We start from the raw sequence: 27,905 nt of genomic DNA, 5'->3' as shown, positions 1-27,905 counted from the left end.
ATTTTGTACATATATGTCTTTCTTCCTTTAAAATTTTAGGAGGCACTTTTTTCTAACAGACCAAAATACACCCAGAATCTAGTGTGTGGCACTGATCTATGCACTAGCCTGATCATATTTGATCATATTCGGGTTTTTTTCGTATTGTTCTGTTTTTGTATTTATTTTTCTTTTTGTTTTTTTTTTTTCTTTTCTTTCTTTTCTCTTTCTTTTTTCTTTCTTTCCCTTTCTTTTCCCCTGGTTTCAGGTCTTTTCTGATTTGTATACAGTATATTTGCTGGGGACATTGTGAACCTGTTAGCATTTTGTTCTCTCATTCATCTATTCCCCTCTGGACAAAATGACAAGAAGAAAAAAATCACCTCAGCAAAAAGAACAAGAGATAGTACCATCAGTCAGGGACCTACTCAATACAGACATTAGTACGATGTTGGACCTAGAGTTCAGAATCATGACTTTAAAGATACTAGCTGGGCTTGAAAAAAGCATGGAAGTTATTAGAGAAACCCTTTCTGGAGAAATAAAAGAACTAAAATCTAACCAAGTCGAAATCAAAAAGGCTATTAATGAGGTGCAATAAAAATGGGGGCACTAACTGCTAGGATAAATGAGGCAGAAGAGAGAATCAGCGATATAAAAGACCAAATGATGGAAAATAAAGAGGCTGAGAAAAAGAGAGAGAAAGAACTACAGGATCACGAGGGCAGAATTCGAGAGATAAGTGATATGATAAGATGAAACAACATTAGAATAATTGGGATCCCAGAAGAAGAAGAAATAGAAAGAGGAGCAAAGGGTATATTGCAGGAAATAATGGCAGAGAACTGCCTTAATGTGAGGAAGGAAACAGGCATCAAAATCCAGGAGGCACAGAGAACCCCTCTCAAAATCAGTAAAAATAGGTCAACACCCCGACATCTAATAGTAAAACTTACGAGTCTCAGAGACAAAGAGAAAATCCTGAAAGCCGCTCGGGAGAAGAGATATGTAACCTACAATAGTAGAAATATTAGATTGGCAACAGACCTATGCACAGAGACCTGGCAGGCCAGAAAGGACTGGCATGATATCTTCAAACACTAAATGAGAAAAATATGCAGCCAAGAATACTATATCCAGCTAGGCTGTCATTGAAAATTGAAGGAGAGATAAAAAGCTTCCAGGACAAACAAAAACTAAAGGAATTTGCAAACACGAAACCAGCCCTCCAAGAAATATTGAAATGGGTCCTCTAAACAAAGAGAGAGCCTAAAAGCAGCATAGATCGGAAAGGAACACAGACAATATACAGTAACAGTCACCTTACAGGCAATACAATGGCATTAATTCATGCCTTTCAATAGTTACCCTGAATGTAAATGGGCTAAATGCCCCAATCAAAAGACACAGGCTATCAGATTGGATTAAAAAACAAGACCCATCCATATGCTGTCTGCAAGAGACTCATTTTAGACCCAAAGACACCCCCAGATTTAAAGTGAGGGGGTGGAAAACCATTTACCATGCTAATGGACACCAAAGGAAAGCTGAGGTGGCAATCCTTATATCAGACAAATTAGATTTTAAAACAAAGACTGTAATAAGAGACAAAGAAGGACACTATATCCTACTTAAAGGGTCTATCCAACAAGAAGATCTAACAATTGTAAATATCTATTCCCCTAACATGGGAGCAGCCAATTATATAAGGCAATTAATAACAAAAGCAAAGAAACACATTGACAGCAATACAATAATAGTGGGGAACTTTAACACCCCCCTCACTGAAATGGACAGATCATCTAAGCAAAAGATCAACAAGGAAATAAAGACTTTAAATGAAACACTGGACCAAATGGACTTCACAGACATATTCAGAACATTTCATCCTAAAGCAATGGAATACACATTCTTCTCTAGTGCCCATGGAACCTTCTCCAGAATAGATCACATCCTAGGTCACAAATCAGGTCTCAACCGGTACCAAAAGATTGGGATTATTCCCTGCATATTTTCAGACCACAATGCTTTGAAACTAGAACTCAATCACAAGAGGAAAGTTGGAAAGAACTCAAATACATGGAGGCTAAAAAGCATCCTACTAAAGAATGAATGGGTCAACCAGGAAATTAAAGAAGAATTAAAAAAATTCATGGAAACCAATGAAAATGAAAAACACAACTGTTCAAAATCTTTGGGATACAGCAAAGGCAGTCCTGAGAGGAAAGTATATAGCAATACAAGCCTTTCTCAAGAAACAAGAAAGGTCTCAAATACACAACCTAACCCTACACCTGAAGGAGCTGGAGAAAGAACAGCAAATAAAGCCTAAACCCAGCAGGAGAAGAGAAATAATAAAGATCAGAGCAGAAATCAATGAAATAGAAACCAAAAGAACAGTAGAACAGATCAACAAAACTAGGAGCTGGTTCTTTGAAAGAATTAAGAAGATTGATAAACCCCTGGCCAGACTTATCAAAAAGAAAAGAGATATGACCCAAATCAACAAAATCATGAATGAAAGAGGAGAGATCACAGCCAACACCGAATAAATACAAACAATTATAAGAACACATTATGAGCAACTCTATGCCAGCAAATTAGATAACCTGGAGATTTCTGGGTGCATTCCTAGAGATGTCTCAACTACCAAAATCGAACCAGGAAGACATAGAAAATCGAACAGACCTATAACCACTAAGGAAATTGAAGCAGTCATCCAAAATCTCCCAACAAACAAAAGCCCAGGGCTAGATGGGCTCTCAGGGGAATTCTATCAGACATTTAAAGAAGAATTAATACGTATTCTCCTGAAACTGTTCCAAAAAATAGAAATGGAAGGAAAACTTCCAAACTCATTTTATGAGGCCACCATTACCTTGATCCCCAAACCAGACAAAGACCCCATCAAAAAGGAGAATTACAGACCAATATCCTTGATGAACATGGATGCAAAAATTCTCACCAAAATACCAGCCAATAGGATCCAACAGTACATTAAAAGGATTATTCACCATGGCCAATTGGGATTTATCCCTGGACTGCAAGGCTGGTTCAACATCCGCAAATCAATCGTGATACGACACATTAACAAAAGAAAGAACAAGAATCATATGATCCTCTCAAAAGATGCAGAAAAAGCATTTGACAAAGTACAGCATCCTTTCTTGATCAAAACTCTTCAGAGCATAGGGATAGAGGGTACATACCTCAATATCATAAAAGCCATCTATGAAAAACCTACAGTGAATATCATTCTCAATGATATGACCAATAAGGTCAGGAACGCGGCAGGGATGTCCACTCTCACCACTGCTATTCAACATAGTATTAGAAGTCCTAGCCACAGCAATCAGACAACAAAAAGAAATCAAAGGCATCCAAATCGACAAGGAGGAAGTCAAACTCTCACTCTTTGCAGATGATATGATACTGTATGTCATCAGGGAAAGCTCTGCATCAGGGAAATCCAAATCAAAACCTCAATGAGATACCATCTCACACCCATCAGAATGGCTAAAATTAAGAAGTCAGGGAATGACAGATGTTGGCGGGGATGTGGAGAAAGGGGAACCCTCCTACACTGTTGGTGGGAATGCAAGCTGGTGCAACCCCTCTGGAAAACAGTATGGAGGTTCCTCAAACAGTTGAAAATAGAGCTACCATAAGATCCAGCAATTGCACTACTGGGTATTTACCACAAAGATACAAATGTAGGGATCCGAAGGGGTACGTACACCCCGATGTTTACAGCAGCAATGTCCACAATAGCCAAACTGTGGAAAGAGCCAAGATGTCCATCGACAGATGAATGGATAAAGAAGATGTGGTATATATACACAATGGAATATTATGCAGCCATCAAAAGGAATGAGATCTTGCCATTTGCAATGACGGGGATGGAACTGGAGGGTGTTATGCTGAGTGAAATAAGTCAATCAGAGAAAGACATGTACCATATGACCTCACTGAACTGAGAAATTCTTAATCTCAGGAAACAAACTGAGGGTTGCTGGTGTGGTGGCGGGTGGGAGGGATGGGGTGGCTGGGTGATAGACATTGGGGAGGGTATGTGCTATGGTGAGCACTGTGAATTGTGCAAGACTGTTGAATCACAGACCTGTACCTCTGAAACAAATAATGCTATATATGTTAATAAAAAAGAAAAAGAAGAAGATAGCAGGAGGGGAAGAATGAGGGGAGTAAGTTGGAGGGGGAGACGAACCATGAGAGACGATGGACTCTGAAAAACAAACTGAGGGTTCTAGAGGGGAGGGGGTGGGGGTATGGGTTAGCCTGGTGATGGGTATTAAAGAGGGCACGTTCTGTGTGGAGCACTGGGTGTTATGCACAAACAATGAATCATGGAACACTACATCAAGAACTAATGATGTAATGTATGGTGATTAACATAACAATAAATAATTTAAAAAAATCTTCCCTTTACAGAAGAGAAGAGTAAATTTGGCCAATACCCTGCAGTTAGTGGTTGGGTTATAAAAAATAGCTTTAAAGTTTCTTCGAGCATATTGTTTGAAAAGTCAGCTTTTTTTTCTTTTGCTTCTTACGCACTTTGAAATTATACTCTTTTGGTGAATTTCATCCCAAGATCAGTTACTCACACTTTCTGGTAAGAGTAAGGAGGCCAAAATGTCTGTCATGTGTGTTCCAACTCGTATGTAGCTCACAGGGGCCAGGCGTGTGCACGTAGGCTGTGCTGGGGCTGGAGAGGGAACAGGTGTGTGGTGCTGGGTTCTTAGCATCAACAATGAAAGCCACTATTTGTGAATAAATTATGTGTTTTCAGGATGTACTACAGATATATCTAGGTAGATTTCTTACCACACTACTGGCAAGAAAAAAAAAACAAGAAACAGACAAGAGAAACAAGGATTCTCCTTCAGGGAGCATTTTGGTGAGTTGCACCCAGAGGCACACACTCTCTCCTTGGGAAAGTGGCAGAAAGAGGGACAGCCCCTCCGGTTCCCAGGGAGCAGGTGCCTCCTGATCAAGGCAGCTGCCCTGTGGACAAGGGTCCCTTCTGCAAAGGAAGCCCGGGTGATGTGGTCATTTGAAACTGACATCAGTGGCAGGGACTTGGGGATTCAGCAAGGGTTTTGTTTGGGTCTACAAGGTGTGTCCCGTGTCCCCAGGGACGCCACGGGAGCATTTGACCAGCTAGCCACCACCGTGGCTCTTCTGAAGGACAGAGCACACATCTTTCCTACAAGCACTGAAGACCAAATCCTAAGCAACACATGGGAGAGGGGAGTTTGCACTGTGACACCCACTCCGTTAGGTCTTCTTTTGTTTTTATTTTGCAAATTCCATACATACTCTTTTTTTGGAAACATGTATTAACAACAGTACAATATGATTTCATTAATAGTTTGCATTAGAAGTACGACACCAATGACCCACAGACCTACGGGCAGTTCGGAAATGCGGCGGTGTCTCCTTATGACTAACTCCCCTGTGTTGCATCGAGTCTCATGCTGAATTCATTATATTTCCTAATTCCAGACAGAATCATCATCAATCCCCAACCCAAGTAATAGAACAAAGAAATGTAGGTGCCCAGACCGTTCCTTAGAGGAGAAAACTATCCCTTCATCTCTCAGATCCCCTCCCCTCTCTCCTGATAACTGGGAGGGACACACACCACGTCCCTGCCACCCACCCAGACCAGCTGCAGGAGGACCCATCCTGAGGCTCAGGACTTGGCCAACATTTCCAAGAAGAACGTAGCTGGGCACTCTGGAGACCGAAATTCTAATAAGAGTGGCTCTTTACATGTTTGACAAACGAGTTCCTTGCAAGACGCATGTACTATGGATAATTCTCCAAGCCCTCGACTTGGCTTTCCTTTTTGTGAGTGGTGGCCATCAAAGAGAAAAGTTTTAATTCTGATGAAGTCCAAGTAATGATTGCTCCTTTCTGTCCTGTTTTAGAAATCACTCTCTACCCCAAGTTCATAGGATGCTCTTCTGCTTCCTCCTGGAAGTTAAGTATCTCTAGTCTGTTTTGTTTGGGACTTTCTCCAGAATATACAAAGAACTCTTACAACTCAGAAATAATAAAGACAAACAACCTAATACATTAGGTCCCCTCCCATGCACACAAACTTCTAAACTGGCATCCAGGTCAGCTTAATTTCTGGTGTCAACCACTGGAGGTAATCCCATGGTCCGTCCATGGCTGAATGGATAAACAAACTGGTTGATCTACTCAAGCTGATAAGACACCACAGCAGAAAGGTCCGCGTTCTCGGTCCCCAGGCTGATGCAGGTGAATCTCAGTCACCGTCCTGAGTTGACAGAAAACCAACTGGCCTGGAATGCTAGAGGCCCGCAGCGCCTGCACTGTGCACTGTTGGCGGGGGACTCGGGCACTAACTGGGGGCAGAGTGGGATTCTACACGAGGCTGGCGGCCGAACCCACTGAAAAGTGCATGTGAGCATGCGCGTGGTGAGGAGGTGGGGGCAGATTGCTCATCGAAAACTGCTCTTCCTACTGTGTGCATATGCAGGAGAGATGTCGAGGCCATCACTGGGTGGCCTGATGGGATGAGCAGCTCAGGGAACTACACCATTGTCCCCACACACAGGCACAAACCAGCGCCTGCCGGGGAACCCCCTAGTTAGCAGTGGACACACCCAGGTCAATACAAGGCCTCTGGGGGTTGGGGCTTAGGAGCAGAAGATTCCTTGGCTTAATAAAAAGTCAACTGTTTTTTAGGAGGCGCCTGGGTGGCTCAGTCAGTTAAGCGACTGCCTTCAGCTCAGGTCATGTTTGATTTGGTCAACTAGGCTTGGCTGTGAAATGGAACCTGTCTGCAGAAAATTCCAGACTGGAAGTGGACCCAGTTCCTGGGAGGGTCAAGGAGTCTGGGGACCACGGGCAGTGCAAAAGCACCTACGTGGGATTTTAGGCACCTGGGGCACAGTCCCTCCAGGTGGGTACTTTTGCTCCCATTTCGAGTCTGTATACAGGTTAGTACTTAATTTCCACATGGCTTTTGGAGCCAACAACCCAGGCAGTTCGCCTGATGCCAGGACCAAAGCCCTGTGCATGGCCCCGGGGAGGCCGGCCAGAGGCCAGATGCCCCCTGTGGCCGATGAGAAGGACCCAGGGTGGATGGGGATGCCCCCAGCACCTCCTGAATATAAACAGCACACTGAACGTAGGAAATTTTTCCTTCTGGTGGCTCATTCTGCCTTCTTTCAGGAGATGAAGAGGGTCACCCGAGAGCCTCTCCGGTGTCGGAGGTTGTCCAGAGCTTGGCCCCTTCATCCTCCTTCCCTGAGAAAACCAGGTGGGTCTGAGCCCCAGGGCCGCCCCCGGGATCTCCCTGCTCTACCCCATCCTGGAGCCCCAGGTGGAGGGCAGCTCGCAATGCAAGCCCCAGTTTGCATCACATCTTGGAAAACTGCAAAGGGATGCTGCAGTCAGATTTTGTCCAGAAACTGTCCACTGAACGAGCTTGAGGGGGATTGGCAGGAACACTCATGTCCGTGGAGGTTCGAACATGCGGGGTGGTGTGGATGGCGTTCTGGAAGTGTCCGTGGCAGGCGAGGTGGACCGGGCACTCGGCTCCAAGAGCGTTTGCCTCACCAGCCAGTCTCCACCTCTGGGCTCTACCATCCAAATTCCATACGTGAAACCGGATCTTTAAGGTAATTGACATAGGAAGGCAGGCTCCTCCGGTAAAGGGGTGGTGTCGGCAAAGGGGGGCCCACACTCAGCTCTGCGTTCCCCAGACTCACTTTCTCTTCTTCGGGTGTTTCCAGCCTGCGCCGGGCATCGCGTCCACGTCAACAGCCCCATGCCCTGAATCAAAGGTCCAGGTGACTACGGTGGTGGGGTCCCCATTATTCCACGGAGCCTTGGAAACACTTGTTTGTGCTTTGGCGGAACATGAAGTATGTCCACTGACGCGAGACCGTTAGGAAATCTCATGCGCTGGTGCGTCTTTGAACCACAGCCTCATGATTCTAAGAAACCTATTGTCTTATTCTCAATATCACAATATTTGCCCCCAGAGTGACAAATTCAGGCCCCTGTTTGAACCCCTGAGAAAAGCCAGTTGAGAAAAGCTAGTGGATTCACATTACAGGTATGAAGCTCTCAGCAGATGTAGGCGGAGTATTTTATTTTTCTAGGACTCTGTGGTTTTCCACCTTGAGTCCCAGTTCCGTCGGATGGGGAAGTGAGATCTAGTCTCCAAGAGGAGACTGGGCACTTCAGGTTCAGAAGCCTTCCCCCACCGTGGGGCCAGCCCCCTGCACCCACCCCAGGGCCCGGGCCGCGTCCAGCTGTGAGGACCTCAGTGGGGCCCGGGGCTGGGTGCATGATTACCCCAGATGCCCTCCCGCCACATAGCCCTCTTTGTGGGGATCGCCGACAGCTGCAGGGTGTCTGTGCCCAGTGATACGCACAACGTCTCAGGAGACGGGCTCTGCCCAAAGCAGTCAGGACACTGACCACAACAAGCAGAGCTTCTGTTCCTGCCTTTCCCACAACTCAATACACAGGCAGAATACTTGCAGCTTGAGAAGCCGGAGGCCCACAGACATCTGCGTGTGGGACTTCTGTGGACTGACCATGGAAGCCTCTGTGTTGGGGGAGCAGGACTTGGAGGTGAATGTGGAGAGATGTGATGCCTTCTCTGCTCAGCACATGGGAGGGCTGGTGCCCGCTCTGCACACCTGTAAGCAACACCTGCTCACACTCCACGAGCAAACAGGTGCATCTCTCCTTTACTAGCCCTTGATGACCACACCGTGTCCAGCTGCGCCCTTTAGAAGTGGTTTTCACAGTCACTCGTCCTTTGCTGTGCACAGAGAGCCAACTTTCCTGCAGACTGGGAAGTATCAGCCTCAAATGACACCTTCAAAGTTCTAATTTCTTCTTCACCAAGTTCATGCTGCAAAACGTTGTATTTTGCTTCTTCTGGGAAAAGTTCAAGTGCTTCCCCAGAATTCTGCTTGCCGATGTCAGGCAGCCCGGCGGCACTATGTGGTCTATGGCAGAAGAAAGGTGTCTGGCCGGGGCCGGGGTGCAGAGGCCTGCAGGTTTCCAGCTGGAGATGGTCCTCCCGTGTCCTTCCCTTCAGCCGCTCTGCACTTTGGCTCTGTGCCATGGATCAATAAAACGTGTGAACCACTGCTGCATTTTCATGATCCAGGGGTTTGATGGGACACAGAACAACAATAGAAAACTGGAAGCACAAATAGCCGCACCAGGAGCCCAAAGCTGCATTCCCCCAGACTACTCTGCTCTGTTAGCCAGACCCCGACTGAGCTGAGGGTTCATTCCCTGTTTTACTGGCGAGCCCTGTGCCATGGCCCGTGGGGGCTGCCTTTGAGAAACACTGTCCCGAAGAGCTGGGGTCCATCTGGGCTTTCTCCTCCGTGTCTGTTCAAATGAGGAGAGCAGCCGAAGAGAAAGACGTGTTGTCAGCCTGTAAGATAATCTAAGTAAGAATGAATTAAGGATGAAAATGAAAACAGTGCCCACAGAGGAGGGAGGCTGGGACCAAGGAGGGGTCCCCAGGCTGGGCAGGGACCCTCACTTGCAGACTTGCTGGCCTTTCCCCATGGGCGCTTGGCCAGAGGCGCCTCCAGTGGTGGTGGGAATGTGGGCAGGGTGTCTGCCAGTGTTCACTGAGTTCTGACCCCTGGGAGGTGTGGATGAGGGTCCTGGGGCTCTTGGGGAGGACCCCCAGATTTCTGATTTCCCAGTGACTGGAAGTCGATGCTGGTCAGTTAGAAGACAGTGAGTCTGGCCTTGCACACAAATTATAATGCACCCGACAGCCGGGGAAGGGTCAGGAAGCAGCTCCCCAGGTGTCACGTGACTCTCCTGTGCCTCAGTTTCCCCCATGACTTTATGCCTGGCCCAGGTTTGCTTAGAGGATTGGAACATTTCCTGCACTCTAAAACTCATAAGATAAACGCCAGGTGTTAACACTGACAGGGCTGGATCTTCATCCAGGCCCCTATCTCGGCGGGGTGGAATGCTTGCGGTGCGTGTGTGCTGGTCTCCTGGGTCTTGGTCTGACATCCTGGCATTGTCGGTGTTGTGGAGTTCCCCTGCAGCTTTTGCAAATTCCTTCTACTCCCCTTGGGGAGAGTGTCTGCCCTTCATCTCCTACCCTCCCTGACCCCCTGCCTCTCCTGGGGTGCTCTACCCTGTTGTGAATCCACTTTGCAGTCCAGAGACAGGAGAGTGACAAGCTGTGAAGCACAGTGTGCCTGACCCCATGGGGGACGGAGGTTGGTCCTTTCTGGGGCACCTGTGTCCCTGCAGCATCTTGAATGTCCCATTACCTACTGGGATGCCAGTAGATGCTCACCAGACACCGTGCAGATGGAGAGATGGTCCCTTCTGCAGCCGTGTGTGGTCATGGCTCACCTTCCCATAGACCTGACAGCCACAGACACTCAGGGAGCATCACCCTGCCTGGCCTCCACTCCCTGCACACCCCTGCCCTAAGGCCTCCTGTTCTCTGTCTGGAGGCCAGGGCGCTGCAGGAAAGGGCAGATCTTCTTATGAATTTGCTCTGTGGTGACCATCCACTGCCCAGCTTTCTGGTCACAGCCTCTGAACCCCCTGTCCCCACTGGTTGCTCCCAAGAACCGGGGGACAGGGATGGCCTTGCTCTCCTCCATGAACCAGAATCCAGTGGAGCCATCTCCGTATTTGCAGAGGCAGAGACATTAGGATCCCAGCCTTGTCCCTGGGACATGTCAGCACCCAGAGGCCCTCAGGGAGCCCTGGCACACTGGTAGTGGCCCCAGGTCTGACTCCTGGACCCTGCTCCACACCAGACCCTCCTGCCCACTGTGTCTCATCCTGGACCCAGCTTTCCTGCTGTCATGCACCTCAGACAGGAGGGTCTGAGGCTCTTCCTGTTCCGTCACCCTGTGGTGAGCCCATGGCCCCTCCTGGGGCAAAGACCCCTCCCCGGGAAGGACACAGTTGGACAGTGGGGTTTACAACCCTCTCTCCCTCTGTCCTGGAGACTTTGCTGCACATTCAGGAACCCCCCTGCTGACGGTTGTCCCCTGGCTGTTTCCAGGGTATGGGGTCTCAACCCCTCAGAAAGCTGAGGCATTGACAGTTTCCATGCCCTCAGAGGCAAGCTGGATGAGCTGGACACTGGCTGAGATGGCAAGTGGATGGGGAGGTCAGTGCTCCCAACAAGGCAGGGTGCAGGGAGCTGTGGCATCTGGTGGGACATGGTGAACCCCACCTGTTGTACACTGTAGCTGCAGGTATCTTTGTCAGAGGACAGTGGACAGAGACAGCCGAGGCCCAGCTCGTCTGTAAAGGCACATCGGCCCCAGTGACGCCCACCATCTTTCTGATCTCTGATGGCCCTGGGGAAGGCTTCACGTGCACACACATGCTGTTTCAGACCTCCCAGAGAGCTGAAAGGCACCAAAGAGAACAGGGCATCACGTGTGTTTGTCACTGCACACGGGCTTCCACATCTTCCAAACAGCAAAGCCGTGTGGAAATGAAGTCAGTGGGCACAGATGGGAAGGTGGTGGGAAGGAGAATATAGATTTTTAAATATAGATTTTTAACAAAATGTAAGCATATAAAATCCAACAATCTATGAAAAGGTTAATACATCAGAACCAGGCATGACTTATCCCAGGAATGCAGCGTTGGCTTAACATTAGAAATTCAATTGATGTGATCCAGCATATGAACATTTTTAGTATGTTCATACTAAAGGCATATGAACATTTTAGTTCATTTAGAACATTTTAGTTTAGTATGAACATACTAAAAATGTTCATATGCAAAACTATACAATCATCAAAATAAATGCAAAAAAGCCAACATTCATTCCTGATTGAAAAAAAAAAGTCTCAACAGCCAAAGAACAGAGCATTTATATATAAAAAAACAAAACAACCTTGCAAGTACCATCACATGTAAAGGTGAAAGACTGAATGCTTTCCCTCTGAGATTGGAAACAAGGTAAGCCTGCCTGTTCTTGCTGCATCCACTCAAAATCCCAAATGGCATCTAGCCAAAGCAATATAGCAAGAAAACAAAATCAAAGGAACTGGATCAGAAAGGAAGAAGCAAATGGTTTTATCCACAAATAACATGGTCATCCATGTAAACAGACCTGTAGAACCTAAAATATGGTGGTAGAACAAATACGTGGCTTTAGCAAGTTTTCAGAATACACAATCAAATCAATATACAAAAATCCATTGTATTTCTTTTGCATGACTTGTATTACACAACCTGATTGTTTATTACAAAATTAAAGTTCTTAAAACTGCACTGAGTAAAGAAAATTAAATAGACCAGTGGAGCAGAAAAAGTCCAGAAGTTGACTCAGTCATACGTGGTCAAATGCTTTTTTACAAAGGTGCAGAAAATTGACTGGGAAAGGACCATCTTTTCCAAAAACTGTGCTGGAACAATTGGATATTTATTTATTTATTTATTTACTTATTTATTTATTTAAAAAAGGTGAGGGGACTTTGTTCCATTAACATAATTTCTTTTAAAAAATGATAAACTGGTTTTCCTCAAGATAAAAACTTTTACTCTGCAAAAGACATTGTTTAAAGAACAGAAAGACAACAAACACACTGAGAAAAAATAATTGCAACTCCAACCCACATACCTCAGTATAGACAGAACTCTCAGTCCTAAGTAACCACAACCTGAACAAGCCAATGCAATACTAAAAAAATTGGCAAAAGTTTTTAACTTTTCCCAAGAAGATAATCACAATAAACCACAAGAAAATGCTCAATGTCATTATTCTCCGGGGGGATAAAATTAGAAACTCTCGTATCTGTTAGAACTTCTACCATTCAGCTACTCATCCTGGGGGTCTGGGAGGGTGTGGAGCACCTAGAACTCTCCAGCATGGCTGGTGGAGATGCAAAAGGGCAAAAACCACAGTAGAAAACTCTCTGTCAGTGTCTTAAAATACTGAATATTCACCCATGGCTTAGCCAGCAATAAATACCACTCCTGGGTCTCTGTACAAGAGAAAAAGAAATGCGTCCACATAAGACCTGTCCAATAACGCTCAGACAGCTTTATTCTGTGTCCCCAAACCAGTGTTCTTCAACTGGAGAGAGGACACGTGATTTTTGTTGTATTCACACATAGAGTAGTACCCAGAAATTAAAAGGAAAAAGTAACTGACACACTCCAAAACGTGGATTATCTCATGTTGGGCAGAAGGACCCAGATTTGCTTGTGTTCTACAACACAACAAATTACCTCAAGGTGACAAAAATAGGGAGGGTGGCTGCCTTGGGGGTAAGGTATGGGGACAGGGCTGGAGGACACTTATTAGGGTGAGGGTATATTTAATTGCTTTGTTGGTGAGGCAGTTATAAGGGTGCATTCATTTGTCAAATTAAACATATTAATTAAAACAATAATATTGGGGAAAAATAAGCGAAAGTCTCGATCTTGGAAACATTGAAATTTACACCTACACAGTTCTGCATTCTCTTTCTTTAAAGAAATGAGTCTTCTAAAGTCTTTAATAATCTTAGTCTGTAGGAGCTAAAAAAGAAAAAAGAAAGAAAAAAGGAAACAGAGTGAAGTGCATTCTCTTTGCAGCCATAAGAAGGCAGGAATTCAGAATGTGCAGACAAAGCTGCAGGGACAGAGCAGGACAACACAAACATCTGAAGCACGTTAATGCTGGATGTGGAATCTTGGATATCTTTTCTCTTCGATCCTCAGCAGTGTGGTTATTTCTTCCACATTAAATGCATCTCAGATTTACAGGAAGAACACTTTTAGTAAGAACTGAAATGTTAATATGGGGCAGTCGTCATCTAAACTATTAGGGTGACCTTTCTTTTTACTTTGAGGATATCTGAAGGGATCTCAGCTTTCGGGATAACAATGGCTCTGCATGGCTGGAGGAAAAGATAAATCTCCAGGAAACTTGTATTTTTGGTCCTGGTGATCAAAATTCTGTCATAGTTTCAATAACCTGGTGTCTCTCTTGAAATAAAGTCAACGTGAGACTCAAATAAATAAAAATCATCACAGAAACTGCTTTTTCTTAATGTTACAAAAGAACAGAGGAATAAAATAAGAACTGAGCTGAACCTGCCAGTAACTGAGGTCCAAGGGGTGAACGGAGGTTTGTGCACGCATGCCCTGTGTCTCTGGGATGAGTAGGACAGCCCAGGAGGCACTGATATTTTTTCTCACCTCCTTTGATGACTAAGCACTCAAATGACTTGGGAGATAGACTCACCAGCTGAAGCTATGGCACAGAAAAAATACGCCTTATGCACACTCTGTACCTAACTCAGCGATGACTGTGTTTACTAAATAAAATTCCATCCATGTGTTTCAACCATTCCAAAATCAATGGTATTATGTCAAGTGAAATAACTCAGAGAAAGACAAATGGCATGGCATTCCACTCAGACATGGAATCTAAAAACAAAGCGAACAAACCAAACAGAACAGAAACAGACTCTCAAATACAGAGACGAATCTGGAGGTTGCCAGAGGGATGGGATGAGGGGTGTGCAAATGGGGGAAGCAAGGAAGGGTACAAACTTCCAGCTAGAAAGTAAGTCAGACGGGGGGTGCAATGCTCAGCACGGGGAACACAGTCAGTCAGATGGGGGGTTCAGTGCACAGGGAACACAGTCAGTCAGACGGGGGTGCAGTGAATAGCACGGGGAACACAGATGGGGGCGCAGTGCACAGGGAACACAGTCAGTCAGATGGGGTGGTGCAGTGCACAGCACGGGGAACACAGTCAGTCAGATGGGCAGTGCAGTGCACAGCACGGGGAACACAGTCAGACGGGGGATGCTGTGCATAGGAAACACAGTCAGTCAGACAGGGGTGCAGTGCACAGCTCAGGGAACACAGTCAGTCAGATGGGGGTGCAGTGCACAGCACAGGGAACACAGTCAGTCAGACGGGGGTGCAGTGCACAGCACGGGGAACACAGTCAGTCAGACAGGGTGCAGTGCACAGCACGGGGAACACAGTCAGACAGGTGCAGTGCACAGCACGGGGAACACAGTCAGTCAGACGGGGGTGCAGTGCACAGCATGGGGAACACAATCAGTCAGACGGGGGTGCAGTGCACAGCACGGGGAACACAGTCAGTCAGACGGGGGTGCAGTGCACAGCACGGAGAACACAGTCAGATGGGGGTGCAGTGCACAGCTCGGGGAACATAGTCAGTCAGACAGGTGCAGTGCACAGCATGGGGAACACAGTCAGTCAGATGGGGGGTGCAGTGCACAGCACGGGGAACACAGTCAGTCAGGCGGGGTGCAGTGCACAGCATGGGGAACACAGTCAGTCAGATGGGGGGTGCAGTGCACAGCACGGGGAACACAGTCAGTCAGACGGGGGTGCAGTGCACAGCACGGGGAACACAGTCAGTCAGATGGGGGTGCAGTGCACAGCTTGGGGAACACAGTCAGTCAGACGGGGGTGCAGTGCACAGCACGGGGAACACAGTCAGTCAGACGGGGGTGCAGTGCACAGCACGGGGAACACAGTCAGTCAGACAGGGTGCAGTGCACAGCACGGGGAACATAGTCAGATGGGGGGTGCAGTGGACAGCCCAGGGAACAGAGTCAGTCAGAGGGGGGGTGCACAGCACAAGGAACACAGCTAATATCGTTACAACTTTGTGTGCTGAGAGGTGGTGACCACATTTATCCTGGTGATCATTTCACAATGTATATAAATGTGGAATCACTATGTTGTACACCTGAAACTAACATAATATTGTGTATCAACTACACTTCAGTAAAATAACAAAAAATAAATAAGTAGTCACTGGGAGTGTTTACTGCCCACGGAGACAATCCAGAAGACATAAATGATTTCGCATGAAAAATAAAGACTCAAATTTTTTTTATTTTTTTGTTATATTAATCACCATACATTACATCATTAGTTCTTGATGTAGTGTTCCATGATTCATTGTTTGTGCATAACACCCAGTGCTCCACGCAGAACGTGCCCTCTTTAATACCCATCACCAGGCTAACCCATCCCCCCACCCCCCTCCCCTCTAGAACCCTCAGTTTGTTTTTCACAGTCCATGGTCTCTCATGGTTCGTAGAGACTCAAACTTATTCAAATAGTTCTTGCACACTGTTAATGAAGTTTCGAGTAACTCTTATGTGCTAAGCTCTACATAAACTATTATATTTTAACTACTTTATAATTGATGTTAATTAAAAATTTTTTGATATGCCAAACAGACTCTAAAAAAAGTCTTACTCTCATTTAATCACCTTAAATACTAGGTTTTGATGACCTTGAATGTCAGTGTTAATTACATAAAACATTTTCTAAAATTCTGCACAAACTGTTATTTTTCTACCTAAATCTTCCATGTGGTTTTCCACTTTGTTTGAACATTTATTTAGATGCATTATTCCGCTGGACTTAGCTAGACCTGAAATCATGGAGTGTGAAGAATGTACATATGGTAATTATACCTCAAAATCTTAAACAACTAGAAAAGTGCCTCACTGCATGAAAAATGCTGTATTTGAGATTTCATTCTCAGAAATGTGCATATCAAAACATGGCTCATGGCTCACCCTGCCCAGGGTCTGTCTTCTCTTGCAATATCTCCTACAATTTACTTCTTATAATACGTCAAAGTATATCATCTTCAAAGTTATATTGTCCAAAGTTGTAGATATGTTGTGTTTTTTTATGTTATACTATTTTTCTACCAAGTTTTTGCTTTAACACGTCTATGCAATGAATCAACTTCAGATTTGACCTTTACATTTTTAAGTGTATAATTTAATGTTCCTTAGTATATTTACTAACTGTGCAACCCTCAGCACTACCTGGTAGCTCTGCACCTGCTAGGAGCCGGTCTCTATTCTTTCCTCACCCAACCCCTGGCAACTAGCAAATGTCCTTCTGCCCATGGATTTGCCTATTTTGGATGCGTCCCATAATTGGAATCTCATTGTATTAATACCATATGATTCTTATTTTCTGCATATTATGATGTTTCGTTGGTGTGTTTTTTTAAACCTTTCCTGCTGGGGTGAGACTGCCCCTCTGGTGGGCTAACCAATGACTAGGGACTGCAGGTGCTGGGTAATGTCTTCGACATGCAAACTAACCACTCAGGGCTGTATCTCTTCTAGCTGGCCTGGGCTCTGAAGGCAACATTCCTCTGCCTTAATCCTCCAGGGCATGTGTCAGAGCCCCATCTTGCTAGCCAGTCCTAAGCTGTTCACTGTGCCATCTTGCCTTTCTGTGGAAACCCTAATAAAGACCATGGCCTGAACTCTCCTAGTTCTTCCTTCTGCTTCCTGACCAAAAGCTGGTGCCCCCGGGGCCCTGGCAGGTGAGCCGTGCCTCTTGTTTCCAGGGGAACTGTGAGCAGCTTTAACTTTTCTTCCAATGGCATCAACTTTTATGTCCTTGCTTTGTCACCTTTATAAATGAAGACCCAGCACAAAACACTTTTGGATGTGATTTTTTTTCCCTTAGGAATGAGAATTTGTAATTTATTCACATATAATAAACACGCAGTGTTGTATTCATTTCTGGTGTATACAGCACAGTGATTCAACAACCGTGTAGAGGACCCGGTGCTCATCATGGTAAATGTGGTCGAATCCCTGTCCCCCCCACTGCCACTCTTGCAACCACCAGTTTGTTCTTTGTATTTGAGTCTTTTTTTTTTTTGTCTTTGTTTGTTCATTTGCTTTGTTTTTGAAATTCCACATATGAGTGAAATCATATGGTATTTGTCTTTCTCTGACTTATTTCTCTTAGCATTATACACTCCAACCTCGTCGTTGCAAATAGGACCTTCTGTGATTAGATCTTTCACTGGGTGTCATGTATATAAGGTCCATCCATGGTGTGCCGTGGACCATGGATCATTGCTGAAGAATATTCCAAACTACCACACCTTGTTTATGTATTCGTCAGTTGGTGGACATTTGGGCTGCTTCCACTTTATTGTGATCATGAATAATTGTGCTGTGGATCACTGTGCACTAGCTTTTGTACCAACATCATCCTCACCTGGGTCTATACCCAGGGGGGCTGTGAGTCATATGGTGATGCCACAGTACCTTCCTGAGGAGCTGCCAAATTCTCAGCGGTGCCTCATGCCCACCAGCTGTGGGGAGGGTGCGAGTCCTCTGGGGTCTCTCCAGCCTGTTACTTTCCTTTCTTCGGACGACAGCCATCTTCATGGTGTGATGTGGATTTTCATGTAGCTAACGGCTAATGATGTCGAGCATCTTTTCATGTGCTTATTGGCCACTTGTATATCTTCTTCGGAGAAAGGCTTTTCAAATAATTTGTCTATTTTTAGATTGGGTTTCTTGTTTTTTTTTATGGTTGAGTTGTAAGGGTTCTCTATAGACTCTAGATTGGCAAGTACTTTATCAGATCTATAATTTACAAATATTCTCCCCATACTGTGGGTTTTCTTGTCCCTTTCTTAATGGTGTATTACAAAGTAAAGCATTTTTAATTTTGAAGAATTCCAACTTATCTATTTTTTCTTTTGTCACTTGTGCATTTAGTTTCATATCTATAAAAACATTTCTGAATCCAAGGTTGTGAAAATTTACTAGTATGTTTTTCTGTAAGACTTTCATAATTTTATCACTTACATTAAGTCTGTGGTTCATTCTGAGTTACTTTTGCTGCATGGTGTGAGTCCAGCTTCATGCTTTCAGCACATTTGTTGAAAAGACTATTCTTTCTACTAGATTTTCTTAGGGCCCCTCCAGAAAGCCAAGTTACCATAAATGTGAAAGGTTATTTCTGGAAAATAAATTGTATCCCATTGGTCTGCACATCTATCCTTATGACCATGCACAGTGTCTTAATTACAGTAACTTTGGAGTTTTGAAACCAACAAGTGTGAGTCCTCCAAATTTATTCTTTTTCAATATTTTATGGATTTTCTAGATCACTTGCATTTTTAAATGAATTTTAGGATTAGCTTGTCCACTTGTGAGGAAGGGGTGCCTAAGATTTTGGAAGGGATTGAACCCAATGGAGACTCATTTGAAGAAGCAGCACCATTTAAAAAAATATTAAACCTTTTGATACATGGACAGGAGTTGTCTTTCCACTTATTTAGGTCTTCTTTAATTTCCTTTAACTGTGTTTTGTATTGTTTATATAAATATAAATCTCACATGTTTTTGGCAAATTTATTGCAAGGGTTTCAATACTTTCTGATGTGGTCATAAATTGAACTGGTTTCTTAATTCCATTTTTGTATATTAATTTCTAAAGTATAGAAATGCAATTGATTTTTGGATAATGGTTTTTGGATATTAGTCTTGTGTCTTACAAACTTGCTAAACTCATTTATAATAGTTGTGTGTGTGCAATTGATTTTTGGATATTGGTTTTTGGATATTGGTCTGTGTCTCACAAACTTGCTAAGCCCATTTTATAGTAGTTGTGTGCATGTGTGTGTGTGTATTCAAAGATTTTCTGTATACAAGATCATGCCACCTACAAATAGGGATAATTTTACTTCTTATTGATACCTTTTTATTCTATTTTCTTGCCTATTTTCCTAGCTAGAACTTCCAGTACAATGTTAAATACAATTGGCAAGAACAAACACTCTTATTTTGTGCCCAGTCTCAGGGGGAAGCATTTCATCTTCTACTGTCAAGTATGATGTGAACTACTGGCTTTTGTAGATGTCTTTTAAAGGTGGTGAAGGTTCCTTGTATTTCTAGTTTGTTTACTGTTTTTATCATAAGAAAGTGTGGGACTTTGTTAAGTGCTTTGTTTGCATCTATTGAGATTATCATGTATCTGTTCTTTTATGCTATTAATATGGTATTACATTGATTGATTTTTGGATATTAAACCAACCTTGAATTTCTGGAATAAATCCTACTTGGTCACAGTGTATACTTCTTTCTGTATGTTGCTGGATTCATTTGCTAGTTACTTTATAAATTTTTTTGAGATTTTTTTTTGTCCACTTTCTTAAAAGATACTAGATTGTAGTTTTCTTTTTGTATCAAGGTGACACTGAACTCAGAATGATTTAAGTTTCCCCTTCTTTTCTATTTTGTGGGAGAGTTTGTGAAAGCTTGGTGTTAATTCATCTTTAACTGTTTGGTAGGATTCATACATGAATAATTGGGTTCTAAGATTTGCTTTGTGAGAAGTTTATAATTATGACTCCAATCTCTTTATTTGTATTAGGTATATTCAGATTTTCTATTTTTTCTTGAGTCATATATAGGTTTGTCAATTTTATTAAAATTTTCAAAAATCCAACTTTTGACTTTGTTGCTCTTACCTATTGTTTTCTGTTTTCATTTGAATTTCCATTCATTTCCAGTTATTTGCTGAAATTATCCATCTTTTAATATCTTGAACATATTAATTATATTTGTTTTAAAGACTGTCTTATAATTTTATTATTATTAATAAAGCTCTGTTTTATGTCTTTGGTTTTCAGTCAAATCTTATTTATGAGCCCTTTTTTCCATTTCTAAACTAGATAGTTTTATTTTTAAAATGTAAAAATATTATTAGGTTCTGGATGATTTATTTTCTCCCAGAGTTAATTTACTCTTGCTTCTCAAAGCAGTGGCAGCTCGGTCCAATCAGGGGTTGGGCTTTTTTTGCAATGAAAACGGGTCTTTCTGGTTCGGCCCAAAGTCTGTGGTGTGTTCAAGGGCCTCTGAGTCCCACTTTGGGGCAGCATCCCAACAAGGTGGGGAGGTCCTCCTCAGCCTCCAGCCTGTCGCCGTGGCTTTCACTTTGGAAAAAGCCATCAGCACAGCGGCCGTAGCGATAGGCTTTCCCTCTCCTGATCCCGGCCCCATGGCCTGGAAACTCCCCAGTATCTTCAAACACTTAAACAAATATTCTGTCTAGGCTTTCTGGTAATGTTTGGTGGCAGAAATGTCTGAAATGCCCTTGGCAGCATTAGTGGAAGCCATTGATTTGGGAAAGAAATGCAAAGTGTTGCACGGATGCCAGTCAGTGTTGTGTGGCTCGCTGGGATCTGCATGTGAGGCGTCCTTCAGGCTGGGCCTCCCCACCAGGACAGCTCAACCACAGCTTCCGTGGCACCACATGTGCCTAGGCACAAATCCAAATGTCTTTCCATGAAAGCAGCTGAGTGAACTGGGGACCGAGGTCAAGTGGAGAATGTACCCCCATATCGGATTCCCCCAGCCCCAGCCACGTGCACCTGAGGACCATGGAACTACCCTGCTCCAGATTTGTCTCACCTACAGTAACCTCCGGGGACTTGAAACCTGTCCGCATGTCTGCGCTGTCCCATCCACGGTCAGCACTCCGGGCTGTGGTGTCCCCTCCTGGGTGTCGGGTCCAGCCTCCAATGGGCACAGACCTGTCACACTTTCTCAGGGAACTGCTTCCTGTGGTAAAATAAATCTGAACTGAACGGGAGCATCTCCTTGCCCCTTTCATGAGCATTTTTGCAAACCATTTTTAAAAAATTTCTCCATTAAATTTAGTTCACACTTAGTTGAAATTGCTGTTCTGTTTGCATATAATGTAGAGGGAGCGTTGAATCGGATCTGTCAGGTTGTTCCTTGACTGATGAATGATCTAGGACATTTTGAGCATGTTCCAGGATGTTCCCGAGAGGCTCAGGTCTCAGGGCTGGGACGGGAGGCAGCTGCCCCACAGCCCGTGGGCACATGCGAGGCTGATGGTTGCTTGTACAGCCCTAGCGGACCTCCAACTGCGGGCACACAGGTGGGGCCTCCAGGCCAGAGCTTGCTGGGGACTTGCCCTGGGGTTACCTCCATCAACAGTGCTAGCGATGCTTGCTGCTGCCTTCCTGTGTCCTGGGCAGAGGGGCATTTTTCTCTGCATCCATCTACCCCCAGAGACCCCTCAGCGGGTCGGGGCCTGGACAAATGCCCTTTTCAGTGGGTAAGAGATTTGGAGGAAACCTCTTGCTGGTGCTGTCATTTCCTTTGTCATTCCTGCACCCGAGTGCCTGGTTGGGTTGCTGTGTGGGCAACCCCTTGCCGACCTCATGGATGCCTCATCTCCGGCCTGAGATTACCTCCCATTTCAGCAGCACTGATGGTAAAGGACCAACAGGCTTCGCTTCCAGAAGCATCACAGTTCACAATACAGCGCAGGGAAATGGTGAATGAAGGAGGAGACACTTGGAGCTGTGGGAGTGATGCAGGTGCCTCCCGGGAGCGCTGTTACAGCCAACCGACCCTCTGCTGGGGAATCTTGGATTATTCCTTCGGAGCTACAGGGAACCGAACTCCCTCGACCAAGGGAAAGACAGCGGCATGACCTGCACAGGGAAACTTGGCTTGTCCCACAACCAGGGAGCCTGGACCCCTCCCCCAGGAGAAGGGGCACGACTCTCCCAGGGCCTCGGTGCCCCTCACGTGGGGTGTCCCACATCACCTCCCCCCTGCCCCCTGACACAGAACAAAAAGCAGTGAGTGGTCTGGTTAGAAATGGCCTGTTTTCTGCCTGCTCCCAGACCTGCAATGGGAAGACCTCATGTTTTATGGGCTTCTGACTCCGAGAAATTTATTTGTTGGTGTATTCATTCGTGTTCATTTATTCATGTTCAGACTGCCTGCATAGCCAACCTTCACGGCCTAATCCAAATCAAATGAGAAATGTTGAAACAATAGACGCACCACAGAGCCTTCAATAACTCACTCAGTTTGCAATTCCCCTGTGAATGCTGCAGGCTAGCCGTGGGGAGAAAAAAATAAAACCCAATCAAAAACAATGAATTAGCAAGTAACAGATAATTAAGATGGGCTGTTTTAAGCTTAATTAACATGCAAATAGAATTCATTAAAGTTGATATCTTGCTTCATTATGAGCTGTAGGAAAACAGTGGATTAAAATGATTTTCACTCATGGAAAATCCCGGGGCTCACGTGCCCGGGTGGGAAATGTGATTCTAACCAACAAATGGAGAGTATGCTCACTTGTCATTTGCTAAACACGCGCAGACTGAAGATAAATTTAGTGATTTGTAAATGGTGTCTCTATTCTTTGTGAAAACTTTGAAAGAAACTAATTGAAATATAGACTTTTCTGTTTTATTTTCAGAAGAAAAACTTATGCTTCTCTTAAACTGGGAACAATGAGTAGGATTCAAGTGAGAACGAGCAGTGGATTTTTCTAAAACATCTCTTCTTTTATTGCATTTTATTGGCATGAAGATCCCTCCCCTCCTTTTTACTGTGACAGTTTTGGGTGAATCCAGCTCATCCTGGAGAAGAGCCTGCAAAGGAATCTAATCCTGCTTTTGTGTTTCAAGATAATGATAATCTGCGTGCAGAGATGTTTGACACTCAGACGTAATGGAGCTCAAATAAATATCATTTGGAGAAAGGAAAAGGCTGCGAGATTAAGCATGCACGGACCGCTCATTCGAGTGCACCTCGGAAGGACGCTGGTTCTGGGGGGCTGCTGTGACCCTGTGTTTGGGAGGCTGGGGGCCTGGGCCCGGGCTGTGGAGCTGGTGGGGGGACAGTGCACGGCCTGGGCTCCCAGGGCCCCATGGGAGCCCTTGTTCAAGGGCCTGGGAAGGAAGGCCAGCTGGGGGTCTAGCCCAGGGGTCCATGCACGCCATGGATGGACCGGCAGGACAAACATGACGGCAGGCAGGCCCTGGGAGGGGGACTTGCAGAAGCCCGGGGTGTCACCAGAGGGTGGCCGAGGGGAGATGGGTTTCCTGGCCTGTGGTCAACAGAGGCTGTTTGTGCTGGGAAGCAGGGGGCCACTGTGGTTTCACTACCAGCCATGCTTATCCGTACAATCGGTAACCAGCACTGACACCGTCTCGTGGAGGAAGGTATGGCTCTCATCTGTAAAACCCCAAAGTTAACCCGGTAACTTTGAAGATCCAGTTTGGTTCCTTACAAGATTCATGAACCACCCTGTTTAGCAAGCAGAGGGGAGTCCTGAGGAGCTGCACAAAATGGACGTTTTGCAGGAAGGAGGTGAAGCAGGGAAATTGTCAGCAAAGGGAAAGGACTGTTCTTTCTGGCTTTGCCTCCCTTTGAGGGAGGGGCAGGGGGTCTGACCATTAAGACTGCATCTGGGGGAGGTTAGAACTGGGGCCAGGGGGTTATCCAGCCCCAGTGTGTGGCTTGGCCTAAGCCACACCCTTCTGGACCCGAGGTTTTCTTTCAAACTTGTTTCTTTCTGAACTTGTTTTCCAGAACAGAGGCCGGAGAAACCTACTTTCCTTGAACCCAAACCACCTCCTCACCTAATTCTGCCCCCTCAATAGCAAACAAAATGAAATAGAAAATGATCAGTGTCAACACGTCTACACATCTATTTTGTAGTGAGCACTTTGGTGGGAGTATCTATCTGTCCATCTATCTCTAATGAAAATCTCAAATACCTATGAAATCCTATATGAATTGCCATTATTTTTTATGTTGTGAATGTTCACTGTACTAAACGTGGTCAGATGTTGAGCCTTAGTGCTCAGGACAACAAGAAGTTAGAGAGAAAGAGCAGAGGGAGCGATTTTAGAAGGTGGGGTGAGGAACAGGCTCTCATTTCTGCAGGGGTTTTCTGGGGGACTGGAGTGTGACCTACTTCCCTGGAATTTGTGTGCAGGCCTCCCGCCTTCCCATTTCATGACAAGGATCGTGGTGATATCCTCTGGTGACTCTAAGCTTTGTGCAGAGCTGCTGAAGATGACACAGTTCCCTGCTCTTCTCTGCAAGCCACGCATAGCGACACCCCAGAACCGAGGGTTCAAAGGTATAAGCAGAACAACCCTGATGACCTGGGAAGGTAGCATTACATTCCCATTCCTCCTCCAGAGACATCAAGGGAAGAAACGGAATGATTGTCTTTAGTTTTAATTGGCAAGTATCTGAGACTGCTTTTCTAGCCTCTGTTGTAAGGAGGATGGTCCACTTCTCAACCCCTGGGATGGGTCTGGTGGCCTCACATGGCAGGAAGGAGCTAATGCTGCTAATTGGCTGAATTTGGGAGGTCAGTGTAATCACAGGGTGTTAGGTGGGAAGGGGGAGGCAGAGGAGTTGGAACCAGGGAGACCCCGCGGCGCTGGAGATGGAGGGAGGAGCTGAGCCAGGAGAGCGGGCTCTCAACGCGACCGCCCAGGAAAGGCTCCCGGCGCCTCCAGAAGGAAGTGGCCTCACCAGCACTTTGATTTCAGCCTGTGAGACCCGTCCCAGACCTTGGACCTTCGAAACCATAACATAATACATTCGTGTGGTTTTAAGCCACTAAATCTTTATGGAATCTGTTATAGCAGCAATAAGAAACTAATACACCTTCCAATTTCTTTGTCCAACTTGGAGACTAGTAATTAAACATCAAGGTTAACAGACTCCTAGAAGTGAGTATTTGTGATAGAAAAAATATTCTCCTAGATAAAGAGCTGGGTATATTTAAAGGTATGTACATATTCTCATGACTGGAATGTTGGCATGATTGTATACAATATTCCAGTTCACAGCTGTTTCCGGCGTGGCTCGCTCCGTGGCCCCAACATGCACAAGGAGAGAGACCAGCCTTGGCGTTCTTTACGTGCAAAATCTCACTTGGGAACATGCCTACACACCCAGGACTTGCTTGGAGTTTTACTTTCTGTGCCACAGATAATCCACTTACAATACTTTATCAAAAGAAATGCAGGAATTGTTGAAAGTCCGTTAGCCGGCCGCCATGGATCAATGAGAGGCAGTCAGCTGACTTACCGTCTCTGCGGTTCAGTCTCGCAAACTCGGGGCTGTGGCTGCGGGACAGCTCGGAGGAGCTGCTGAAGGAGGAGGCAGGCAGTATGGACGCCAGCGGCTGGTCACAGCCATCTGTCAGGGAAAACACCCACTCAGGTTAGCATGCTTTGCAGCCTTGGATGGTCAGTGGCCTAAACATGGCAAACCCAAGAGCAAACACCAGTCTAAACGGGGAAGGTTAGCGGCTCCCATGGAGTGCACTCAGCGGGAAGACCCGGGGAGCACAGGACTTTAGAGGCTCACAGGTACCGGGAAAGTGCCAAACTAACCAGGCAGGCAAGCCCCTAGAAGCAGCCGGACCACAAGGGGCTGGGCCTATGAGCTGTACCCTGGTAGTAATCACATTTCTATGCACCAGAATGGTGAAGCTACTTTAAAAGTGTCATTTATAATGACGAAAATACATAGGAGAATCTTTCTCGAAAGATGTTCAAGGTTCCCTGGAGAAAATTGTTAAATTTTGTTGATGGATGTTACACAGGGCATACGTAGGAGGAAAGCTAGGCCATATTCACAAACAACGTAGTCGCCCTCTGGATGCATCAAGTTGGCCAGCTAGCAGGCTGACCATGGCCCCATGGGTGCTGCCAGACCCAGAAGGCCGTGGGGCTGGGTGTCCACAGCCACGCTCCATCGCCACGTGGAAGTTGTGCCCAGGAGATGGGCTTATGCAGCCCGAAGACACCTGTGGGTTCCCCAGAGGAGTGCCCGAGTCCCCGTGCCTGCCACACTCCTTCTCTCCCAGCCTGTGGCTTCTCAGGGAGCTGACAGAGGAAAGGAAGTCCGGGGCCCTGGGGTGCAGATGGCTCCACAGGACATGCAGGCCCCTCCTGGACATGGGCAGCCATGGCACATGGCTCCTCTCTGCGCCATCCCTGTGGGATGGTGGGACAGGATGTCCTCCCCGTGGGCAGGACCTGGAGAAGCACATGGCCGTGTGCCCCCATCTGCCTGCAGAGACCAACGCTGAGTCTCCATGGGGCCCCATTCTCTGGACCATTAGACCGGTGTCTAAATGTTATGAACTGAGTCCTTGCAATAGAACCCTTCACAGACATTTTTGTACTGGTTCTGCTTCTTTTGTTGAGCCCTACCTGTTACCCAGAGGAGGATTCTGCATCTTGAAGGATGCCTATTTTCACTCTGTTGGTTCATAAATGTCACTAATCCCATCAGAAGGGTGGTGATGGGGGTTAAAGGGACCAAGTGAGGTTTGATTCTTGAATCTTCCAGAGTAATGAGAAAAATAAGCAGCTTTCAGAATGTGAAAAAGAGTCGGGAGTACACACCTTGTCCCCTTGGGTTTGGGGACTGTGAGTTATTCGATTCTGTGCCTTCTGCAGAGACCAGTCGATTGCCAACAGACACACACAGGTAGATGTTCTAACAACGTAAAGGTGGTTTGAGAGCCTGGACGCTCAGTCATCCCAGACTGGAAATGCCCCCCCCCCCCCCACAGACCCGTCTGCCTGGGCATGTTTGAAGGACATTCTGCAAGTGTCCCTGGTGTGGAAAATGAGATGGAGCAAGTACCTGTGGTCCCTCCTCTCTTCCTACACCCAACGTCAGCTGTCACCTGTGAGAGGTGGAAGTCTGTTGCAAGAAATATCCTTACACAGCCCAGAAGCAGTGCCTTCGCTTTCTTGTAGACAAGCTTCCACTCAGAACCAGTCATGTTACATATGAATGTGTGCTATCCCGTGATTTTAGCAGAGCTGCAAGGTGATTGTTGAAATGGACTTAAAAATCATCCAACATTCAAGTTTTATACACACATAGCTTAATATGAAAGGGGAGAAGACATATTGAGACACCTCTTTAATAGGCAGATAGTCAACTTCTGCAAAGAATACAGTGTGAAGCTTTGCCCACAGCCATCGTCCCAGAGCTTCCCAGCCTGCGTGGTCCAGCCCTTGTGCTTCCAAAGCTGGTCCCTGCTCCCGACATTCCCCACCAAGGCCGGAGTCCCCAACGGCCCCCCTGCTCAGGGGCTGACCAGGGCTTGTGGGCCCTGCTGGGTGAGGCCGCGAGCACCCTGTCATGCTCAGCATCCCACTCACGGAGAATCCGGTGGAGGAGAGGGAGTGGAGCCCTTGAGTTCCTGGGCAGACGAGAGGCAGGGACGGTCTTCTGGGG

General features: G+C 45.9%; 1 protein-coding gene across 1 annotated transcript in view; it reads right to left on the bottom strand.

Annotated features, from left to right (window-relative positions):
• LOC114210738 (contactin-associated protein-like 4) overlaps positions 1 to 26,403 on the bottom strand; it is a 149,250-nt gene extending 122,847 nt beyond the window's left edge. The window contains exons 1-2 of the mRNA XM_088021940.1: positions 26,338 to 26,403; positions 25,731 to 25,860 (exon numbers count right to left, since the gene is read on the bottom strand). Coding sequence (XP_087878066.1) covers positions 25,731 to 25,860; positions 26,338 to 26,403 — 196 coding nt within the window. The remainder of the gene's footprint in view (positions 1 to 25,730; positions 25,861 to 26,337) is intronic.
• Between the last annotated feature and the right edge of the window lie 1,502 nt (positions 26,404 to 27,905).

Source organism: Eumetopias jubatus, unplaced genomic scaffold (genome assembly GCF_037043125.1).
Source record: "Eumetopias jubatus isolate StellerSeaLion01/CBP00866 unplaced genomic scaffold, mEumJub1_p1.0 scaffold_3, whole genome shotgun sequence".
Taxonomy (NCBI): Eukaryota; Metazoa; Chordata; class Mammalia; order Carnivora; family Otariidae; genus Eumetopias; species Eumetopias jubatus.
This window is presented reverse-complemented; position numbering and strand designations above follow the sequence as displayed.